A 24087-nucleotide genomic window follows, 5' to 3' on the forward strand; every position below is an offset into this window, starting at 1 on the left:
AATTATTTTTTAAGCAGTTCGGACTGATGATGAAGATATTCATTATGAAGAAATAACATTTTGTGCACAAAGTGTTCACATGGTAAGACACCACTTCTGTGTACAGTAACAACAAAAATCTGTCTGCGGAAACCTTCAGCTGTTACCGCAGGAGTCTGTTCGCTTACACATGTGATCGAGCAGGAGATTTGTCACATGTTTTTTCCAGAAATCACACAACGTTGCAATAAAGGCACTGTATTTCTTAGTTTCTGATTTATGTTTGGCCACAAACAACAGGAAATGGAATTAAAACTCTAAAAACGTAAAGACTTTTTTTCTTTCTTTTTTTTTTATTGGGGTTATACGAATTTCAGTTCATTTTAATTCCAAATCTTTACATTCAAATTTCAATTCTGTTTACTCTTTGCTACTTTGAGTCACATTCTATTCAAATTCAGGAATTTAACTCAAATTTAAAAAGCATCCTTAATAAAGTTATGCATGCAGCACATCTATATATCTATATTTAATATATTTTGCTGTTGTTATAGTATTCATCAAGATAGAGAGGTTTCTTGTATTATTTCCATTAAATATTTCGTTCCATTTTCTTTTCTCTGAACTCAACACTTTTTCTCTGTTTGCTTCATGTCTGTTTTCTTGTAGATACCTGGTGGAGAAGATCACACTATGTCCTCAAGAGTTGTTATTGGTTGATGTGTCCCCTACAGCTCAAATAATAATAATTTACATTGATCAGTTTTGAAAATAAATATTTATTTTTTCCCTAAGTGTTGTCTAATGTAAATTTGGAGTTTTGGGTTTTCCTGGACTTTACTAAAACTATATACTAACAATGCTCAGGTACCCACAGCAGTTCGTACTGTGTTCAGGTGCTTTAACACTGAACATATAATAGACTGCAATTTGATCCAGAATGATTTCACTGAACCTTTCCAAGATGCTTTTATCTGTAAATGCATTTCCCGTTGGGGAGGATGTTTCCACAAGTGATTCAAGGTTGAAATCTTCCAGTCCGTAGCATAATATAATCATGAACAGTGGCGATCTTTCCATTATAAAGAAAAATAGTTTGCATTGGAGATCCTGTCAAAGTTTTTGCTCCAGTTCTCTGTCTCTACTGTCGCAAACAACTTTTGTTCATATCTTTGAAACTTTTAGTATTTATTCAAACGGAATCTTTAACAGTCTAATTAGACTGTATAATTACTCTTAAAAAAAGTATTGCATTACTTATTACTTTCTTTGAACAATAGACATGAAACTGATTCTTTCAAATAAATAATATAAAATTGCATAAATTATTAACCAGAAACTCTGGAGCTGATTTGTAATAGGCTATTTAAAGGGAGAAAGTTACATTAAAGACTTACATCTTTATATTAGACATTGATGTTAAATTAGGTATTGTTTTATATAGAATTGTTCTATAGTCTTTACAGCAGGTTATAATGCAAATGCATCATAAGTAACTGTAATTAAATTAAAGAAAAATTAAGAGTGATCACTTACATACTTTACACCCAGCAATGAAGGAATTGCCAGAAATTTCTGAGACTGCAGATAGAAAGTTCAAATGATTTTCACTGTTCAAAGGTTTCTCAAGCAAATTTCAGGAGAACTGAAATAATTAAATGTTAAATTTGGAGTGTCTCAAATAAAATGAAATATCATAAGCACAGCTAGCCGTTTCATTTTAAGCATTCTTGCAATATTATGTTTTGGTTAGGCTATAATACAGTTTTTTTGTTTGTTTTTTTTTATCTATAGCCTATAAGCTATTTTCTATTCCCTGTGTTAGTTTGCCTATTTCAGTTTTTAATATTATTATTAAAAACTAGTATAAGCCTATATTATAATTTCAATAAACGGACCGGTTTACTTTTCGTTAAAAAATAATAACACTGCTCATGATTTTTTTTTTTTTTTTACGTTTTACTAATGCACTTAAAAGGCAAACATGAAGTAAGACTCGACATGTGGTAGGCTATAGTTTCGTGACTGGGGTTAAAAATTTGCGATTGCAGCAGATCCTTACTGGCATAGACTAACTCATTACAAAACACTTTTCACTTTCATTTTAATGCGATTAGCTATTTCTTTTTCTGACCGCGGCTGTACGTGTTGAACGGTCCGTAGCCTTAATTACATTTTTGAGAAAACACGGTAGGTTATCACAAGGCTACATGAATCAGGCTAATATAATTTGTAATGAAAGATTAACCGCTTCATCGCATTTAGAAAATGTTAATTTTCATTTTCACATTTATTCGTTTAAGAGATTTGACTTTGTTTTTCTTATTTGCAGGCATAGGCTATAGCAAACATGGAGCGCTCGATCCTTTTGATCTTATGGCTTTTATGTGGTAAGTTTTTATTGTGTGTTGTATTAAACTGTTGTAAACTATTAGCAGATGTCTAATATGATCCCATCTCTTTCAGGTGCAGAGTCAGATGAAATGACAGGAGATATCTACACTAATTTACCTGTAAACTTTTTAACTAAATTTACTTTAGTTGGCTTCTGTAAAAATGTCAAAGTGGTTTGATCAGTTTTTCTTTATTTTAGTTTTTAGAGGCCCATTAATGTTTTGTTCTTAATGGGTTTCTTGTGGTTTGCAGCTCCCAATTCCTATGATTACCAGAGATTATTACGAATGTCCTTCATCAGTGACCAAATGTAGGGTGGTGTGTTCAGTGTCGAATGTGAGTCACGTGACTCTCTCCTGGTACAAAGGAAACAGTTTACACTCCAACGTCAGTGTGTCTGATCTCAGCAGCAGAATCTTTCTACACCTGGAGGTGGAATATCCACAGGATAAAAACACCTACAGCTGTGTGCTCAACAATCCTATCAGCCAACAGACTCAACATCTCAACATCGCGCAAATCTGTCGGGCATGTGAAGGTATGTCAGCACATGAGTTGATAGGCATGGGGAAATATATTTTTAGCTGTATGAATCTAAAGCACTGTTTCAATATTTATAATTTAAACAGCTATTAGAAGGTTAATTTAGTCAGAATCTACTGTCAATATAATCAGGTTTAAAAAACGCTTGTCAATGTCAAAATGTTTGAACTAGCCAGTCAAATAGAAGGAGCAGGCACGGATTAACGCACGGGCCTACTGGGCACTTGCCCAGGGCACTGGGCCAGCAGGGGGCCCTGTCAAATTTACTGTGTCTATTCTTTTCAAATAATTATTTTAATTGTAATTTTATTTTTTTGCAGTTGCAAAGTATTAACTAATAAATAATAAATAAATCAAATAAATAATTTTAATGTATTTTTGAGAGGGACATCTAGAGGCGAGTGAAAAGCATTGCGTAATATAAAAGTCACGTGTAGAAGACGGTTACTCAAAAACCAAAACAAAAATGAGTTTAAAACAACAACCAAGTTTCAAAACTAGAATTTTTCTAGTCGACATGTAGTCATTCAAGCAGTTAGTCGACTAATCTCACGTTAATATTAATTTCTGCTTAAATACTGAGTGCATGGAGGCATAGCCTATTCCGCGCTCAAGCGCATGCATAAATCTTGCCGCAAAGCACTGGCAAAAGCAGGCTGATGATAATATGTCTGAAAAAAAAAAAAGAAACTAGGCATTTTTATTGTTTAATAATAAAAATATATATATTCCTAAATCAGTGTCGGCTGCAAACATATCTATATCTCCGCTGTAAAGTGGATGCGCCTTTAGAGAGAAACGCACCTTTCATATCATATCAGCCTAATCAGCTGGTATTTGCTTTCGATTCGAATTTTTTCGTTTAAAAGTGAACATTTCAAGCTTTATATAGAAATATTCATGTCTGTGAGGCTATACACTGTTTCAGTTCACTGAGACGCGTTTCAGTTCACGCCACGGAGACCATGAAAGCGCGTCCTGTTTGGTTTGTTTTATTTTATTTTACAAAAGCACAACGTTTTCTTGTTATTGTGAGTTTACAAAAATAAAAGTAGCTACTTGCGACTGATGCATTATTCTTTTCTGTATATGACCAGAAAAGATTGAGTATTTCAAATTGTTTCCACTGTTGATAGGAAAATGCAAGTGTTCGCGCCGACGCCTGCCATGCAGTGCACGCTGCACACTCCGCACAAACACTTTGGATATGCATTTATCTAGGTTAAAGTTAGAGCGAGCTGCCATGCCAGACGGATAAGTCCTTTTCATGTTTAACAAATCAAATCATGCATTTTCTACCTACCGCGAGTAAGCACTGCACCAGTTTGAAAAAGGTAAAAGCATAACGAGCGTAACGAGAGAGGGGCCCCACTAAGGGGGATGCAGAGATGTTGCTGCGTCTTTATATTAACATTTCTGATTGTTTAAATGATCAGCCCTCGGGGGCCCCCTTAAAATGCCTGGCTTGCCTGCCCTATTGCGGTGCTTGTGCATACAGGTGCAACACTGTTGTCCAAAAAATTGGTGAAGGGGGCCTTTGAGACATCCATGCCCAGGGCACATCATCGCCATAATCCGTCCCTGAGAAGGAGGTGGGGTTTACTGTTCACAAAAGCTAAGCAGTGCTGGTTTTGCTGTATCTATAGGTTACCTGTCTTTACCTACTTGCTTAAAGGGATAGTTCGCCCAAAAAAGAAAATACTAACCCTCAAGTAACCATCTAACCATCCTAGGTGTATATGAAATTCTTCTTTCAGACGAATACAATCGAAGTTATATTAAAAAATGACCTGGCTCTTCCAAGCTTTATAATGGTAGTGAATGGCTGTTTCTGTTTTGAAGTCCATAAAAGTGCATCCATCCATCATAAAAGTGCTCCATACGGCTCTAGGGGGTTAATAAAGGCCTTCTGAAATGAAGCGATACGTTTGTGTAAGAAAAATATTCATATTTAACACATTACAAAGTAAAATTCTAACTTCTGGCCAAACAGCCATATGCAGTACTTGCGCCTAAGGCGAAACTTACGCAACTTGTGATGTTAGAAGTAGCGTAGTGCGTCATGGTGTAGCGTAAATATCAGCAGTAAGTCGCATTACTCGCATAAGTTGCGCTTTACACTTAAATGGAATCCGTATGTTCGTTTGTCCGAAGCTAGTTATTTTACTTTATAAAGATTTAAATATGGATATTTGTCTTACACAAACGCATCGTTTCGCTTCAGAAGGCCTTTATTAACCCCCCGAGGTCGTGTGGAGCACTTTTATCATGGATAGATGCACTTTGATTAACAGAAACAGCTTTTTACTGCCATTATAAAGCTTGGAAGAGCCGGGACATTTTTTTTATATAACCTCGATTGTATTCATCTGAAAGAAGAATGTCATATACACCTGGCTTGAGGGTGAGTAAATCATGGGCTAATTTTCATTTTTGGGTGAACTATCCCTTTAAATGTGAAGATGTAACCAACTGAACATGAAGAGACAATAGGCATTTTGTAATATTTGCCAACTGTTTACGATAAAAATGTCAAACGCCCAACATTAATTTCCAAGGATATAAACTACTACTGGCCTTTAACAATAACATAGCAGTTTTTAGCCTATCAGACATAAGATAAGAGTGAATGTTTGTGTATGAATATTTCCAAGCTTTCTTAAATAATTTCACTTGTCTAATAAAACTCAAAATATCATTCTCAGACACTAAAAATTGCTGCCTTTCACTCTTTAACTGTCCTGAAAAGTGTCATGAGCTATTTTAAAATAAATATATAATTCGTTAATAAGTTCATAAGCATGATTTTATACATAGTCTAGACTCCAGGCCTATGTGCACACGTCAAAAGTTTGGTTATAATTAAGTTTTTATATCTTTTTGAAAGAAAGTGGATGAATTTCTATTACATTTCAGTAAAGAGTATAATGCTTATAATTTTATTTATTGACTAAATAATATCGTTCCGTTATTGAATGTATTTGTCTAACCCTAACCCTTAACATTTTGCACAACATTTCAATAACACTGGATCTGTATCAGATGATTCAGCCGGAAACAACAATTTATTTTTATTTTTTTACCTTTTGTAGTTTCAAAAGAAAGTTGTAAGAATAATGTATATAGAGAATTTGAAGCTATACGTCACACCGTGTTGCATTCTGGGGTGCTGTCTTAAGAGGATGGCCGCCTGCAACAGATACTACCGATCCTTGCACCTTTTGTTTTGTTTTTCCATTTTCTCACACAGCGTCATCCATTTATCCTGCGTCATAGGCAAACTAATGCTAAAAGTGAACCGATGCTCACAAAAGCTTAAATATACACACAAATTCACTCATACGTCTTTTAATTATCACAATAAACCCTGAATAGTAGACATAAAACAATAAACGTGTTTGGAGAAAAATAAAATGAGCGCAGAAAAAAAATTAAATCCCATAATGTAATTCCTCTACAGTATGATACTCTATTTCGAATTAAACTGAAAACAGAAAACTGCTGTATATTTACAGACATTCTGTGGTAAAAGATACTGCATGTTACTGTTTTATGAAAATACAGTATAATACTAGAAATTAACTGTAAAGTTTTACAGTATGACAACTTAAACTGTGTCTGAAAAACTGTATATGATTTTTCTATTTTGATTATGAGACAGATATAAAACAATCAGCGATGCCAGTGAAGGAGGGAGATGACGTCACTCTACACGCTAATTTAGCCACACAGAAGATGGATCAGTTATTGTGGTTTTTTCAAGGGAAGCTCATTGCTGAATTAAATAATGACGGTAAACATCTTTATAATGATGAGAGATTCAATGGAAGACTCGTACTCTACAGTGACACTGGAAATCTCACCATCACAAACACCAGAAAACCACACAATGGGTTCTATAAACTACAGATCAACAGTAAACCTTCCAAATGTTGGGGTTTCAATGTTACTGTTTATGGTGAGTTTACCGAATAAATAATTTCAGTTTTAGTCTGAATTTAGGGAGAAATAGACTGAAACAAAATGAAAGATAATGAATAGACAAATAGTCTATACCATCAATCTGATTGATGTACAAATCTTGATATCGATGAACACTGAAAACTAATAAAGTTGTATTGTGTTTATAAAATTTTTGATCCTGAGACATTTCTTTTCTCATGTTTTCCAGCTCATCTGCCTGTTCCGGTCATTACCAGAGACTCTTCACAATGTTCTTCATCATCTAAACGATCAGTGTCCAATTGTTCACTGGTGTGTTCAGTGTTGAATGTGAGTCATGTGACTCTCTCCTGGTACAAAGGAATCAGTGTATTGTCCAGCATCAGTGTGTCTGATCTCAGCATCAGTCTCTCTCTACCTCTGGAGGTGGAATATCAGGATAAAAACACTTACAGTTGTGTGATCAACAATCCCATCAGAAACCAGACCACACATCTGGACATGAGTCGACTCTGTTCAGGTTTGCATATTTTATATTAGTGCTTATTTGAGGAGCTAATCTATGGCTGCATTTTTCAGGAATGCCATTAAGCTTTGTTTTCTCTTGATCTCTCAGCATCTCTTGAATATTGTAAGATACAATTCACTATACTGGTCAGAAGTTTGAACGTACCAATTCATTCTTTATTATCATCACAACATCATCAAACTTATGAATGTAGTGACGAAAAATGTGAAACAAATCAATCTAATTTAAACATTTAAACAGTTAAAACAGTTTTCCTATTCTATGTAATCTCTGATCTTGCCTAAATTGTGATCAGATAATCTTGAGAATATATTGGTTAAACTAATTTAAAGGTTTTTGGTATTCCAACCCATTCAATAAAGGATTCAATAAACCTTTATTTGAAACTGTATATTTGCTTTTGCATATATTGAAATTAAATTGATCTTATGACCTGAGGGTTAGCTGTAAAGTTTAAGGACAGCATGACTGGGTAAAAGTTGTAAATAAATGGTTAAATGTTCTAATTCTATCTGTGGATATATGCTGTTGCTTTTGTGCCTTGCTTAAAATTGGAGTCATTTTTACACTAATTACAGTTTTCTATTTGTTCAGAGCCAGATGGTCAGAGCCAGAAGCCACTATTGATATCTGGTTGGGTTGTTGCTGGTGTTTTAATGGTTGTCCTGGTTATCGGATGTGTGATCTGGAATTATAGACGAGAAATTCGAATGGGTAAGTACCTGCAGCTGATAGATGAGCCTTTTGTAATTACTATTTATACTTGCATATAGCCAGAGGAATAACATTTAGCCTTTTTTGCCTTCATGATTTTATCACCTGTGGTCATCACAGGCTATTACAAAACACATTGATAAAAAATGACTAGATTGTTAAGAGAATTAAAAAATACAGAAATTGATATACATGGAGGAATAAATACTGAATAAACCATGAAATCAAATGTTAGGATTAAAAAATAAATTTTTGCTAAATGAAACCCCTTTTAGATCTCATGGTCCTTCTGATGAATTTGTGTGTTCAGGGTACAATACCTGTCATAGATCTCCAACCACAGGTTGGACAAGAAAATTACAGTTTATGCTTCATATTATCACTGTACACTCAATACAAGTCCCCCTGCAGTCAATAATTGTATCCCTTAAAACTCATCTTTGATCACCAAAATATTTTTGTTTTTTCCTGTTAAAAATGTAATTACATATTTATTACATTTAATACATATGTAAATTAGCCCCGCCTCCACTCAATCACACCAGCTCAGATCGCTGAACATCGTCTGACTGCAGTGAGCACCACTTGGCTCAACTTTACTGTAGTAAACTCTGCACAGTAGCAAGTGGAAATACTGGTTTATTTCAGCCATATATCTTTTAAACCAGTAACTGATTCAGAAGAAGTGGAAGAGTGAATTATGCAGGCTCATCTACAAGTCAATGTATCAGAATGATAATGCATTTTAAGCATGGCTCTCTTTACAATGTCGGACACATAATGGTAATTAAGATTACCCTTTTGCTTGACTACACTATCAAACCGCTAATAATGTGTTGCTAATGTCACACAAACCATGTTCCTGTTCACCATCTCAGTCTGCCTTCTAAAAATCTGTATCCTTAGAAACGCTATTAAACAACTTAGAACGTCAATGGATAAAGGCATTAGTTCATCATAACATCGTAATATACACCACATAATTTACACGCTATATTGCTAAATGTACACGATTTTTCATATCAACAGAAAAATAAAGACTTCGAGACTTCGCTGCTTCACAGCAGTTAATGATATGCTAAAGCCCGCCGGCACTCTGACATGATTGGTTACAAGATAGTTTGTGACATCAGAAACACAAGCGATTTCAAACCGTGTTTTTGAGACTGTCTTTGGTTCACTGCAGTTTTAAGGAGAAAATACTTAGCAATGGTGTTGACTTATGAATTTATACATGGTTTGTCTTAAAGCATATTAAACACCACATAGACATATAAACAATATTAAACACTTGATTTTCACCACAGGGGGGCTTTAAAATTACATTATCATAACAGTTTGTTTTTTTCCTAACAGCAGCATCCAGAGGTGACACACCAGAAAGCAACCTTTCTGAAGAGCTTAATGATGGTTCGAATTCCAGGTCTTTCTCCAGACAGACATCACAGGAATCCATCAATTTATCTGCTTCATCCCGGAGATAGTTGCAGAGACCTTTCTCTCATGCCATTTCTGACACATCTAGATTGAGGGTTTGTAAGGACCACGCATTGGCCCAACAACGGAAATCTAATGGCCTGGGCGAAGGGATACCGCGTGTATGTCTTTTCAGCGCTCCAGTGAAGTTCACTTAATTTATTGTAATTTAGTTTCAATATTACTTTAGCTCTACGCTTAATCTGACCAATTTCAAATGATAATCAAATTTAGATTGTGTTACTTATTAAATATTGATTATGAAGTAATTTAGATCTTTGATTACTTTGGGTATCCCATAATTTCAAATATCCGTTCATTAAGGACCCGGTGTCGCTTTGAGACGTCACGTCGTGAATGTGCGTTCACGATCACAAACTAGCCAGTCCTGAAATAGTCAGAAGGAAAAGTGCAACTATTTAACCCTAAGCGGCCGCTCACTTCTGACTCATAACAAAGGTGTAATTTTTTTAATAGTTGCAAGCTTGCAACGTGCTAAGTCAGTGATAGTCAGAAATCCCAAAGTCTCCATAATGATGTGCTCCATGCTCTATTTATAGTGCCTTCGGTTTGATCTATCCTGGACAGAGATTTGCGGAAACACCAGACTACACTTTAATCTACTAGTAATATTGATTTCTGAAAAATGCCGAATAAATCAAGATGTAACATTTATTTGTCAGGTAAAATGTATCATGCCATTTACACAAGTGATTACAATTTTAATAAAAAAAATGTTAAGTGATTAAAAAAGCCAATTCAGAAATAATAAATGCATGACATCAATTACTCAAAGATGACTCTAAAAGTAAGCAATGCATTCCTGACAGAGACACACAGTGGTGTGTCAGGGCTTTCCAACAGGAAAACATGGGGATGATCCTGGTTAAAGGGTCCCAAAGATTGCTCTGTCACCTACCCTTAAATACCCAGACCAGAACAAAAGGGTTGTACCAATATTTTGGGGTCAATTCATGTACCCCAGTGGGTAGTATCTTGAAGAGACATCACCCAGAGAGGAGAACAGGATTCTCCTAAGTTCTCAATCTTTCTCATTAAACCAATGACTGCAATGAAATTAAGAAAAAATTTCCAATCGCACTGAGACACTTAAAATGATACCAAACATGAAAAGGAAAAACAATAGATTCACAAGATACATCGTATGTGATATATAGACATTCTTTTGGTGAACGTTTGGTGACTTGAGTCAGGGTGGAGGGAGAGGGAGATGCAGAGATAAGGAAGGAGAAAAGTTTAGACAGGACAATGTTCTGTGCTCTGTCTTTGCTATCTTCTGTCCAGGGTGCGTTTTATGGCTATATTGCAGGGTGAGTTTTGTCTTAGCAGGAAAATCAGTCCTTACAGGTTCAAGTAATTAACTCAACTTAAATCACAAGTAGGGCTGTCATTAATTTTTTTTTTTTTTTTTTTTTTTTTTTTTTGTTTAACACGTGTAATAGCAAATTTCAATTTTCAATGAGAAACACAGCATCAACAGGCGTAAGAAGCATTAAGAGGCAAAATTGTAATAATGAGAAAAGGTGTTTATTCTTTGAGGAATCTTTTCACAACTGCAGCCACCCAATTGTGAAACAAAAAACCCACTGGACTCAATAAACATAGACATTTTATACAGGTTTCTGACATTCTTGACTCCTCCTTTCCCAGTTTCTGTAAATTTCCTTAAAGACATCTTATATCTCAAGCTAGTATGGACTGGTTCTACCCCCCCTGGGCAGGTCATGCTGTTCTTTGTCCCTGAGAAGCCAAAAGGCCTTCATTTACAATCTAAATGACCTCCTGCTTCCCTCAGGAGGGGGCCTGGGACCCTACTATACGACACCCTGTATTCCTTGACTAAAACTCTTTCTCGTGCCCCAGGTGTCTGTTTGTTCTTTCATGTCCCTTCAGCTGTTAGAAACCCCCACAGAAACACATGACTAAATGAGATTAACAGTTTTGGAAAACAAAATACATATAAGAAATAATGAATTTCCACCACGTGTCTGACGTACAACCCAGAAGCGCTACGCAGTTATAGTACGTGAACTAACTCGAGGCCCAGAGAGAAGGAAATGAATAAAGTCGTTATTTTTGTTGTTTTTTGCGCACAAAAAGTATTCTCGACGCTTTATAAACTTAAGATTGAGCCACTGTAGTCACTTGGACTACTTTGATGATGTCTTTATTAGCTTTCTGGACATGGACAGTATACCGTACATACATTTTCAATGGAGGGACAGAAAGCTTTTGGACTAAATCTAAAATATCTTAAACTGTGTTCCGAAGATGAACGGAGGTCTTACGGGCTTGGAACGACATGAGGGTGAGTCATTAATGACATCATTTTCATTTTTGGGTGAACTAACCCTTTAATGTTTTGTGAGTGTTATAGCATTTTGCAAACAAAATGAGTCATTTTGGCCATTGAACTTAAGTTTTAGCCTGTGTGTTAACTGTTTTGAAAATGTGATGTCAGAGTGGACAAATGTGTTTAAACAATCAAGAAAAACATAATGACAGAAGTGTGTTCTATGACTATTGTTTTGAGGTAATTTCTGAAAAGTACCAACTGCAAAATCAGTCTTTCTTGAGGAAAAATAAAAAAATACAGTATTTCAAGTTAAATTAGCCTACAAACTTGTAAAAAATGTTACCTAAATGTTATATTTCAAGTGTTGAAGAACTCAAGAGAGAACAGTCATCAGGTTATCTATAGCTCAGCATTAATTGTCTTTTTTTTTTTTTTTGCTATTGGAGCAAATTGAGCAAATATTTACTGTTGTCTCCAGCTCAACACAGAGGAAGTTTACAGTAACTGCTATAATACCTGTAAAGTCATTGTTGTTTCTTGGTATTAGTGTGTGTGTGTGTGTGTGTGTGTGTGTGTGTGTGTGTGTGTGTGTGTGTGTGTGTGTGTGTGTGTGTGTGTGTGTGTGTGTGTGTGTGTGTGTGTGTGTGTGGCTGCTGTTAAGTGCAACTGAGCAGTCTAAAGCACTCATTGAAATTTCCTGTTTGAAAACCACTTTTTCCATTTTAATTAGCTTTCACTGAAGCACTTTTTGTCATTTGTTTCATTGTTTTTCATTATATTATTAACTGTTTACTTTATTTAAAACACTTTTTTAAATGATTTAGAAATAATTTTGCTTATAATATACAATTTTAAGCAGTAAAAGTTGTGCTAATAGTGCTCAATCTCTAACTTTTGTATAGAGTGGTTCGCAACTGCTGGGTCACATCTGAAATATGGGTAACATGTCTGTTTGAGAAGTATTGGGTACCTAGACTGCTAATGCCATTTTATCTCTGTTATAATATGTGGCGACTGTGTTTAGCTCGTTTGAAAATATAAGGATGTTCTCCACAACAGGTTTTCCTTTCATCAGGTTCTTGACTGAAGTCAAGTCATGAACTTTTTGTTCATTTAGCCTACATTTATTTAGCATAGCTAATCTATTTGTAATAAACACTTTAAGTGGGCTAAGTGTTAGGCCTATTTTTATGTTAAATTATGTTTTTTAAACATACGCGCAGAGTGTGACGTAATGTTGTGTATAAAGAATTCGCCCACAGAAGCTAAAGAACAAACAAAAAAATCGTCCTCAGCCGCTCTACCTGAGCGCAACTCCACCGTCAGTGTTGTGTAAGGTAGCCACTTGGCAGGTTTTTTGTGTTCATTTCTATTTCCTGCCGCTGTGCAGGCTCTGTGTAGGCTATATGACAGTGCAAACAGCCCAATAACCCTTATATTTAAAGGCTTAATTTATGTCCCGTAGTAGGTCCGTTGCATTACGATTAAAAGCATTATCAATAATGTCAAAAATGTGATGTGCAGTCAAGTTAGGATGTGTGTATGCTGTTTAAACGTGTGTTCTCACCGATATGCTTGTTGTGATTCGCGGAGTTTTGACGAGTTTTATAGACTTGATATTGTTTCTTTCAAAAGAGGTGACAGTCACCCCCAAAAAAGAAATACAGCATCCCCAAACTAACACATCTGGGTAAGCCTGCCTCATGAACTGTCATCTAGACATTAAAGTGTTTGATTCTACATTGTAAATGTCCATATGACAAATGGCCTATAGTTCTTGCAGTGTCCTTACTTCCACTAAAAATGGCAAAAACACACAGCTAGGCTACTGTATAAAGAAATAAATGTAACTGTAAAAATTCTAACTGTTTTCAAGATAATGGACCTTGTATTAATTGTAAACCTCTGGCAATGGGCTGATGATAGGATTACATTTTAGAAAATGTTACAATTATTTTATATTAATGATTAAACGTTGAGTTTTCCATCTTGTATTGCTTGAAATCAATAAATAAGGTTTAGTGGGTCCATCCATCCATCCATCTTCTTCCGCTTATCCGGGGCCGGGTCGCGGGGGCAGCAGTCTAAGCAGAGATGCCCAGACTTCCCTCTCCCCGGACACTTCCTCCAGCTCTTCCGGGGGGACACCGAGGCGTTCCCAGGCCAGCCGGGAGACATAGTCTCTCCAGTGTGTCCTAGGTCTTCCCCGGGGTCTCCTCCCAGTGGGACGCGCCCGGAACACCTTCCCGGGAAGGCGTCCAGGAGGCATCCGGAAAAGATGCCCGAGCCACCTCAGCTGACCCCTCTCTGTGGAGGAGCAGCGGCTCTACTCTGAGCTCCTCCCGAGTGACCGAGCTTCTCACCCTATCTCTAAGGGATCGCCCAGCCACCCTGCGGAGAAAGCTCATTTCGGCCGCCTGTATTCCGGGATCTTGTCCTTTCGATCATGACCCAAAGCTCATGACCATAGGTGAGAGTAGGAACGTAGATTGACCGGTAAATCGAGAGCTTCGCCTTGCGGCTCAGCTCTTTCTTCACCACGACAGACCGCATACATCGACCGCATTACTGCAGAAGCTGCACCGATCCGTCTGTCAATCTCCCGTTCCATCCTTCCCTCACTCGTGAACAAAACCCCAAGATACTTAAACTCCTCCACTTGAGGCAGGAACTCTCCACCGGTTTAGTGGGTTATTTTTGATAAACAATATCTAAGTCGATCTTTGATCTTAACTGTGATCTCAAACACAAAACAAATACACAGGTGGTACTCATCAAAAGTAGGTCATAGCTAAAAAAAAGTGTATTGTTTACAGGATGTGACTGTGGGTGCATCGTGCTAATTCAACATCACAAAAGTTGTAAAATGTTAGTTAATAAAAGAAAAACACATTAGTTGTATCATTTGCTTACATTTGCAAAAAGAAACCCAGCCCTGATTACATAGGCATATCAATTTACTCTTATAAAACAGAAAGTGTTTGGTGTAAACTGCTGTGGTTTTTGTGTGAACGTCTGCTGCATTATAATATATCCATCCTTGCATTGCTGACGCAGAAGCTGTACTGCTCGTCACAGTTGTTTTGTTTCCAACTCAAGCGAGCCATTTCTTTCTTTTGAAGAATATGAAACCCCTGCTGTTTATTTTTTGGCTCTTCGGAGGTAAATTCTATATTTATTCATTTTCAGTGTTTGTATTTTTGCTCAAAAAGCTACGAATTTTATACAAATTTGAAAAAAAAATGATGTAATTGTTGGACTACAAACTTCATTAACGTTTGCTCTGTGTGATGTTTCGTTGTTGTAGCACACCTAATCAAATTACTGGATGCAGAGTGTCAGAAGCAGTTTTCTCTGTACATAATTTCAGTCTATGTCCCAGTTGTGTGGTACGCTAAAGCTGATGGCGATCGGTGATGGATAAAGATCCCAACACCCATAAAACTGATGTAATAGCTTGTCTTTATTTTCTTATTTTTCAGATGAAATTCTTGTTTTTAATGATTTTAATTATTCTCTTCATGATTTCCAGCTTCAAACTCCTAAAATTATCAGAGAATATAAACCATGTTCTTCAAAAGGATCAAGTTCAAACTGAACTAATGTTTGATGTGGAGGAGCAGCGGCTCTACTCTGAGCTCCTCCCGAGTGACCGGCTTTGCTGTGTTCTGTGGCAAATGCTCCAAATGCAACTCTAACCATGTATAACGGAAGCACTGTATTATCCGTGAACAAATATGCTGATCTTAACATCGACCTCAGTTTATGTCTGGAGGTGGAAAATCAGGATAACAGCACCTACAGCTGTGTGATCAACAATCCCATCAGCAACAAAACGAATCATCTGAACATTAGTCAACTCTGTCAGGAATGTAAAGGTAAGTCAGCATTCATTCACTGAGCTGATCTCCATTGGTCATGTTCGGGTATGTGAAGTAGTGCGAGTTGATTTATGAGCAGATCTATAGCCCCGATAATTCTATTAGACATTTTCTTTTGTCAAGTTTCCATTTTTTTCTAGTTTTTATAGAAAAAGCACTCATTCAGAAACGTTTCTGTATATTTTTGTTGACCCAGAATGAATGTAGATCCAGAAGTGTTACCAGATTTGTATTCATGATTTAAACAGACAAATTATAGAGGGCGTGTAATTCATTTTGGTGATCTGATTCAGCTGTCAATCCTCTTTAGACGACTGAGACGAATATTTATAAGACTGAAAACAGTAAACTGATAAACCGTTTTATATGACCCTGTGATTTTGTGTTTGATGCTGAGACAGATATATCACAGACACCAGTGTCAGTGATGGAGGGAGATTCTGTCACTCTACACACTAATACACAAGTACAGGTGAATGATCAGTTAGTGTGGATGTTTGGATGTCTTTATTCTCAACTTGCCGTCATTGCTGAAATCCTTAATAATGCTGCGACAGTATCTGACTGTGATAATTTGAGATCCAGAGACAGACTGCAGCTTGACAGTCTAACTGGAGATCTCACCATCAAAAACACCAGCAAAGAAGACTCTGGAGTCTATAAACTACTGATCAACCGTGCAGATTCTATATGCTGGAGTTACAATGTGTCCGTCCATGGTGAGTAAACTAAATAAATCATGTCACAGATGTAAGTTGACTGATTTACATTCTAGTCTGAACTCAGTGTATAAGTGTGTGCAGTGAGTGAGGAGAGATAGTGGATGAATAATATAACTGATAATAGGGCATTAGTGATCAGATTGCAATCTATAGCAGAGTTTTTCAGTGAATCTGCGAACAATGGAAATGAATCTAGACTTTTGTTCAACAAACTTCTGTTCCCCAGCTCATCTGCCTGTTCCTGTCATCACCAATAACTCTTTACAATGTTCATCATCATCAGTGTTCACTGCTGTGTTATGCTTTAAATGTGAGTCATGTGACTCTCTCCTGGTACAAAGGAATCAGTGTATTGTCCAGCATCAGTGTGTGTGATCACAACCACAGCATCTCTTTATGTCTGGAGGTGGAATATCAGGATAACAACACTTACAGCTGTGTGATCAACAATCCCATCAGCAACCAGACCACACATCTGGACATCAGTCAGTTAATTAGATGTTACATTTAATTTGGTTGTAAACATAAAGTGTTACACATTTTAGTGGTGCAGTGACTTCAGAGATTATGTGTTGTTTGTAAAACGTTTGAAAGTGAAGCATCACAATCATCCACTGGTGTGTCCCACTGAGTAAACAAAAATCTAAAGACACTTTGCTGTCTTCACACCCACTTGAACACTGTGTGAGGATTGGGACAGGCTCTTTGTGTCCTTTACAAGACAGCACCATCTACTGGTCAACAATGGTTAAATGTATTTACTGTCATGTTTATTTGCCTGCTGAAGCTGCAGATGGTGTATTCTTGGCTCCTATAAATGCTGCTGTATTTATTCTAGTATTGATGTTGCTTTTGTATCTCGATTGAAGTCAGTATGGCAGGATTAATTTACTCTAATTACTCTAATTTTCTTTTTGTTCATTCCAGTTCCGAGCAATGATCACACATGGGAGTATGTTGGTGTTGGTGTTAGTGTTGGTGTTGCTGTTGTTCTCATCGGAGCAATTGTCATATTCTGTTTCTGCAAGCGTAATCAAGCAAGACAACAGGGCAAGTATTACTACAGCTGATATATGAGTCTTCTCTGCAGAAATATCTCTTGTATTCACCAGTTTAATTTCCAATTTTTTGGAGGGGTCTTATTTTTGACTTTTGTGATTTTAGTTTTAAGATGTAGCATCATTACATTTCAACATCATAAAAGATACACACAGAAAAAAGGTGAAAAAAATTTATCAGTGGGGCAGTACCCTTTAAAGGGCATATTTGTACTCCTAAAAGGTGTATATTAGTACCTTAGTGTACAAATATGTACCTAAAGGTAAGAAACTTTTTGTGGTAAAAGTGTACAAAGATGTAATTTTAAGGGTACTGCCCCAGTGACAAGCTGTTGTACCCCTAAAGGTAAAAATTGTTCAACTTTTTTCTCTGTGTACAATTTTTTTTTAAAGTACTAGATGGTGACGACAAAAAATGCAGTTTATGCATCGATGCAAATTATTGTTTTTTTTTAATGCAACAGGTGGCCCACCTGAGAGGGACCCTGTTGTCAATGATGCTTTGATTCCAGGTTCATCCTCCACCAATTCATCCTCCATAAATACACCGGAATCTGTCTGTTTAAATCATTTGTGCTGTAAATAGTTACAGAGACTTTTCTCCCATGCCATTTCTCAAGAAAACATCAGGATTTATAAAACAAAATTATTTCAACAGATATTTTTGTGCTATATTTCCAAATTAAATGGCACCCTCTTGTTGTCACGATCTCCACTCACCAGTCCACTCACCTCAACACACTACGTTTCCCAGAATCCATCCGGGCTCACCCTCAGCTATCACCACACCTGTCTGCCATCAGCCTCATGAGTTCTTTTTTTTTTCTGAGGTCAATAGCAAAGGTAAAACTGTTTCTGTCATCTAGAAACTTGGAGAAGATTGTAAATTCATTTATTTCTTTAAAGCAGCACTCAGTAGCTTCGGGATTTCTTCGCTGTATTCTCGCTTTTTGCTGGCAGGTTTCTCTCTAGAGCTCCCCCCACAGCTTCGGAATAGATATTTGACAACACTGTTGTAAAAACTCTTTGGTGATTCTCAGACACCAGAGGCTAGCAGATCAACGACATCAAAGCAGATGGGACATTCTTTAAAACGTCTTCTTCATTCAGGTTCGGACAGCGTGAGGGAGCGCAATAATGACAGCATTTTATCAGATTTCTTTTGGCCGTAAAGCAGTTGTTTACATCGCGAGACCTGATATCACGCGATACTTCCTGCCGCGGCGGCCGGCGGCCCGCCGTCTCAAAGTTGCAAGTGCGTATTTTCCGCTCACGGGCACCAGGGGGGTGCGAAACGACCACCATTCAACCCGAAATAAGTATTATAACCATTCCAATGACTCCGAAGCTGTTCAGTTAAGGTAAAAAAGTTACTTAGTTCACCTTTAAGACTGGAACATTGTAATTCCTTGTATGCGGGTGTGAGCCGATCACTATTAAACGCTTACAATTAAAGGGTTAGTTCACCCAAAAATTTTAAAAAAATTTGTGATTATATGAGGGTGTTGTCAGAATTTCGTTTATCTTCGGAACACAAATTAAAATATATTTTTGATTTAAATCTGAGAGCTGGCTCACTCCTCCATAGGCTGCAAGTAATTGATATCTGCCAGCCCAGAAAAGTTAGTAAAGACATAGTTAAAATAGTCCAAGTGATTACAGTGGCTCAACCTTAAGTTTTTCAAATGTCAAGAATACTTTTTGTGCGAAAAAAAAAAAGACTTTATTCAACTATTCATTTTTTTCCGTGTGATCCTCAAAGTGAGTTTGCATACTGTAACAGTGCAGTGCTTCTGTGTTGTATGTCAGAACATAGGCTCACTTTTGTCTACGTTCTGAATTTGTCACTTCGATCTTGGGTGACCAATAGAAAAGGGCCTTCCATCCTGCTTGGTAGATACCGCCCACTGGGACACAGCTTCATTCACAAGCAAAACCTTTTAACTCGCAAGCAAAAGATTTAGACCCGCAAAAAAGACAGCAGAAAAGAGAGCGAAATGTGTGCGTTTGTGATGAAAAATAAAGGTTTTCAAAGATTTACATGCACTGCAAATGGTTTTGTTATCAACTTCTTTATTTTTGTGTCTTAAGGAGCCTTAAAAAGTGCCTTTTTGCAATCTTTGCAAAATAATTCGTTTTACTCTCAAACACAGTACGTTTGATTGAATAAAAAAGACACAAAGGAAACTCCATACACCACGTGTGTGACGTCATAAACCAACATGGTTGAACGATCACTTTGCGACAATATGGTTTCGGGAAACAGTCGTGAATGCACAAAGAAGCAGCGAGTTACTTCGTTGTACAGGAAACACACCCCAGATGATTTTAGATGTTCCAAGAACTAGATTAAAACTGAGTGCTAACCGTGCATTTGCAGTGCTGGATTTTACACATTGGAATGTCTTACCTTTCTTAGATTATCACCTTCGTTGGGCTCTTTTAAAAGAAAATTTGTTACGCTTACGATTAGCATTTGGCTCATCAGACTAATGTAACAAAGAGGCTCTTGTCTTTTAATATTTGTATTTTTGTTTTTCTGTGAGATGTTGGTAAGCATGCATTTTTGGTTATTGTTATTTCATTACATGCATGATTGTACAGCATGGTCAACGTTCAATGTTTTAATTGTGCTCTATAAATAAACAAAACAATGTAAGTAACTTTTCCGAAATGCTGTTTTTTTTCTCTCTTGTTATTTTCTAGAGCCTGTTTAACTTGCAAAAATCCTGTAACTCCTGTAATAATACACAATCCTGTTATTTAAAATGCACACTGTAAGAAATAAAACCGTTAAATACATTTATTCATTTTGCAGATGCTTTTGTCCAAAGCGACTTACAAATGAGGAATACAGCGAGCGATTCATCGTGAAGAGGCAAATAAACACTGGAAGTGCTCAAAATACAAAGTTTCAGACAAGAGTAGCATAATCTAGAATAGGAAGGGATTAAAGAAAAGTGAAAGCATAGATTTTTTTTTTTTTTTTTTTTTTTGATGATGATGGTGTGTAAAGTGCTTACGAGATCAGTTTTCCATTGTCTTTTGAATGTTGTCATGGGATTTTGCATTCCGGATGAAGGCGGGGAGATCATTCCACCGGCAAGGAACCATGATTTATTTTTTTTATTTTTTTTGCCTCTCTGTGATGGTTCCACCAGCCGCCTAATAAGATCGCAGATCCAGATCGTAGGCTTCTGGTAGGGATGTTGACTCATAATGGTGAGTAGAAGTAGGAGGGAGCTGAGCCTGTGATAGATCTGTAAGCAAGCGTCAATGCCTTGAACTTGATGCGAGTGGTAGCCAGTGCAGAGAGATGAACAGAGGAGTGACGTGGCCCATTTTGGGCTCGTTAAAGACAAGACGAGCTGCAGCATTCTGAATCATTTGTAGAGGTTTAGTTGCACATGATGGAAGTCCAGCCAGAAGAGCATTGCAGTAGTCAAGCCTAGAAATGACCAGGGCCTGGACGAGAAGTTGTGTTGCATGCTCAGTTAGGAAAGGCCTGATCTTCCTGATGCTGAATGATTGAGCTGTCTTTGAAATGTGGTCTGTGAAGGTCAGCTGGTCATCAAATATTACTCCAAGATTTCTGACCGACCTTGATGGGGTGATTGATGATGAGTCTAGCCAGATGTTGAAATCTTGCTGACGGATTGGCAGGGAGGACGAGAAGCTCAGTCTTTGCAGGTTGAGCTGCAGGTGATGTTCCTTCATCCATGCATAGATGTCCTCCAGACAGCTTGAGATCCGTGCAGCTACTGTCAGATCATCTGGTTGAAATGAAAGGTAGAGCTCTGTCTCATCAGCATAGCAATGGTAGGAGAAACCATATGCCTGTATGTCCTACATAGTTCCTCAGTTTCGGCTTATTGTTGAATTTTTCTTTATTTCTGCGTTGTCCCAAATTCAAGCCGACCAAAAGAGTTTCATTGTTTCAGACGTTTGGGCGAGGATTAGCTACTCATTAGCTCGGTAATTACCTTCATTATTTCACCTTTTGCAGTGTTTGAAGAATCTTTAAATGTGAATTTTCAAAATGTTTTAGAATTCCAACTTTCCTTAAAGTTATTTATTTTTTCTTGTTTGTAATTACATTTACATTTCTGCATTTGGCAGACGCTTTTATCCAAAGCGACTTACCGGTACATTGCATTTCAAGGTACACATTTACAATATTATCAGTTCTTGCTTTTCCTGGGAATCGAATCCAAGCGTTGCAAGTGCCAACGCTCTACTGTTTAAGCTACAGGAAAGCTTCACAATAAAACCACGCTTATAGCCTATTGTTTGTTGTTTCGATATTTTGCAACAGTTTGGCTCTGTTCATCTGTCGTTCCTGTCTGTTTAAGGTGTTGATACAAATGTAATAAAGTCAGTATTCACAAAGGAAGAAGAATGCGTCTCTGGTGTCACTGAAATAAATCATCACATAATATGGACGTATGGATCAAAACATGCAAACATTGCAAACATGTTGTTTAAATAGAAAATGTGTGCGCCCATGCGTGTGCTGGTCTGAAAACGAGGTGTGTTCAGGCGCACTGTTGGCACATTTCTATTTTGAGGCAACACCATTAACCTAGATCGTTAAAATAGGGCCGTAATGTTGATGTGGAACGTGACAATTGCTAAGGAATAAAAAACAACAGTTTGCTATAATTTGGGAACCCTTCATAAGGTATTTAGGTGGAGGAGACTTGGAGGAAAGAGATGTTGACTCAATCTGAGTTGGACATAAGACCACTCCAATGTTGGTTGCTGTTTTATTTTTTGTTTGATTGTTTTTTAAGTAGGCCTACTCCTCTCCATGCAGTGCGTATCAGGCGGATGAGGAAAGAAGGGTGGGTGTTCTAGTTTTGTCTTAAGAGTTTCTGTATATATTCTATATTCTGTTGGAATATATGCATAACCTATACATGTACATGCCACCTACACACAAACATATTATGTTTGTGTGTAGGTGGCATGTACATGTATAGGCATGTTAGTGAATATGTATACAAATGTATATATAAATATGAATATATATAATTAACAACTGCAGAAGGAACTATAATATCCTGTTAGATTTTTGTATGCATAAGTAAAAGACGGAGGATCTTCAGATTTAATTTGTGTGAAGCCTATCTGTACTCTTTATATTTCTCCAATAAAAAATAAATAAAGAAAAAAAGTTCAGTAAATAAACTCGACTGCATTAAGGCTGTTTTAATAGTTTTACTATTAATATTTGCAGGACATCATTTCATAGGCTACTTGATACAACATCAAAAACATCAATTTTAAATATACTTCATTGGAGATTTATTACGGTACTAATTTTATGTTCAACTCTAGAATTATCAATATTACCAACTCTGCTTGCAAGCTGTTCTGCCCCCTACCTTCAGTTAAGATGCACTGCACTGTCAATGTACAAACTGGGTACACTTTATATTACGACCCGCAAACTACTGCGTAAGTAAACCGAAATGATGGTGTACGTTTCTGTAATTATAGTGTACTTCCGTGTAGGTATAAGGGAACAGTAATTAAGTTTTGGGTAATAAAGGGGTAACAAGCATGTTATATAACCTGCAAAGAACTTAGTAAGTAAACCGAAATTACGGTGTACGTTTCTGTAATTATAGTGTACCTCCGTGTAGGTATAAGGGAACAATATGTTAGGTTTTGGGTAATAAAGGGGTACAACCAGATATGCAAGCAAATTATGTATAATGCAATTATTTAAAAACTAACAGGTACCTATTCTGTTAATATATTCCAGGCAAAAATTGTACATCTGTTGTATATAAAAGTTTTTATCACATTTCTGGCAAAATATGTTCTTCTGGCAAAAAATACTTTTCTACAGTATACTCAAACAACAAAGTAACACATACTCTGAAGTTGAGGAGTTGATGGAGTCCCATTGGTCTTGCTGCACTGCAAAAATATGAATATATATACACATGCTCTTAGCAAGCTACACCTTCAATTTTAAGTTGTCGAACAATCCTCCACTCTAAAATTTAAGCTTATATTACTGTAGTAACTGTAAATTTGAAGAAAACACATTTTGCACCCTGACATTTAAGTGTCATTGCAATACAATGTGATAAGGTAAGTACTAAGTATGGTACGTTCTAAATTAAAATCATAGCAGAAACTAATTTTTTTGGCTTAACGTTAAGTAGTTTAGTAAGAAAAGCCAATAAATAGCATTGCCAATGTTTTTCGAAATCAGCTGTTTATAAAATTGTTTCAGATTCAATTTTTATCATACTGTGCTTACATACAGCCATATATATATATATATATATATATATATATATATATATATATATATATATATATATATATATATATATATATACGTTTAATTTACAACCCACAGATGTCAAAATTACCCTGTAACTACATTGCACAAGAACATATTTTGCCAGAAATGTGATAAAAAACTTTTATATACAACAGACATACAATTTTTGCCTGGAATATATTAACAGAATAGGTACCTGTTAGTTTTAAAATAATTGCATTATAAATA

At 36.6% G+C, this 24087-nt stretch overlaps 1 protein-coding gene across 1 annotated transcript; it reads left to right on the top strand.

Annotated features, from left to right (window-relative positions):
- The first annotated feature begins 15572 nt into the window (after window positions 1-15572).
- LOC311296008 (uncharacterized protein) lies at window positions 15573-19263 on the top strand. Its single transcript, XM_084417638.1, has 4 exons — window positions 15573-15772; window positions 16177-16494; window positions 17425-17547; window positions 18020-19263. Exons 1-4 carry the CDS (start codon window positions 15595-15597, stop codon window positions 18139-18141), a joined length of 741 nt encoding a protein of 246 aa, XP_084273764.1. The 5' UTR covers window positions 15573-15594; the 3' UTR covers window positions 18142-19263.
- The last annotated feature ends 4824 nt before the right edge of the window (window positions 19264-24087 follow it).

The sequence above is a fragment of the Rutilus rutilus genome (genome assembly GCF_951802725.1).
Source record: "Rutilus rutilus genome assembly, chromosome: 8".
Lineage (NCBI taxonomy): Eukaryota > Metazoa > Chordata > Actinopteri > Cypriniformes > Leuciscidae > Rutilus > Rutilus rutilus.

Excerpts from the sequence above, each read along its gene's own strand:
- LOC311296008 (XM_084417638.1), top strand. The coding sequence starts at position 15,595 with ATGTATAACGGAAGCACTGTATTATCCGTGAACAAATATGCTGATCTT. Across the intron at positions 15,773-16,176 it reads ACTCTGTCAGGAATGTAAAG|ATATATCACAGACACCAGTG; the intron begins GTAAGTCAGCAT and ends ATGCTGAGACAG. Across the intron at positions 16,495-17,424 it reads TTACAATGTGTCCGTCCATG|TTCCGAGCAATGATCACACA; the intron begins GTGAGTAAACTA and ends TGTTCATTCCAG.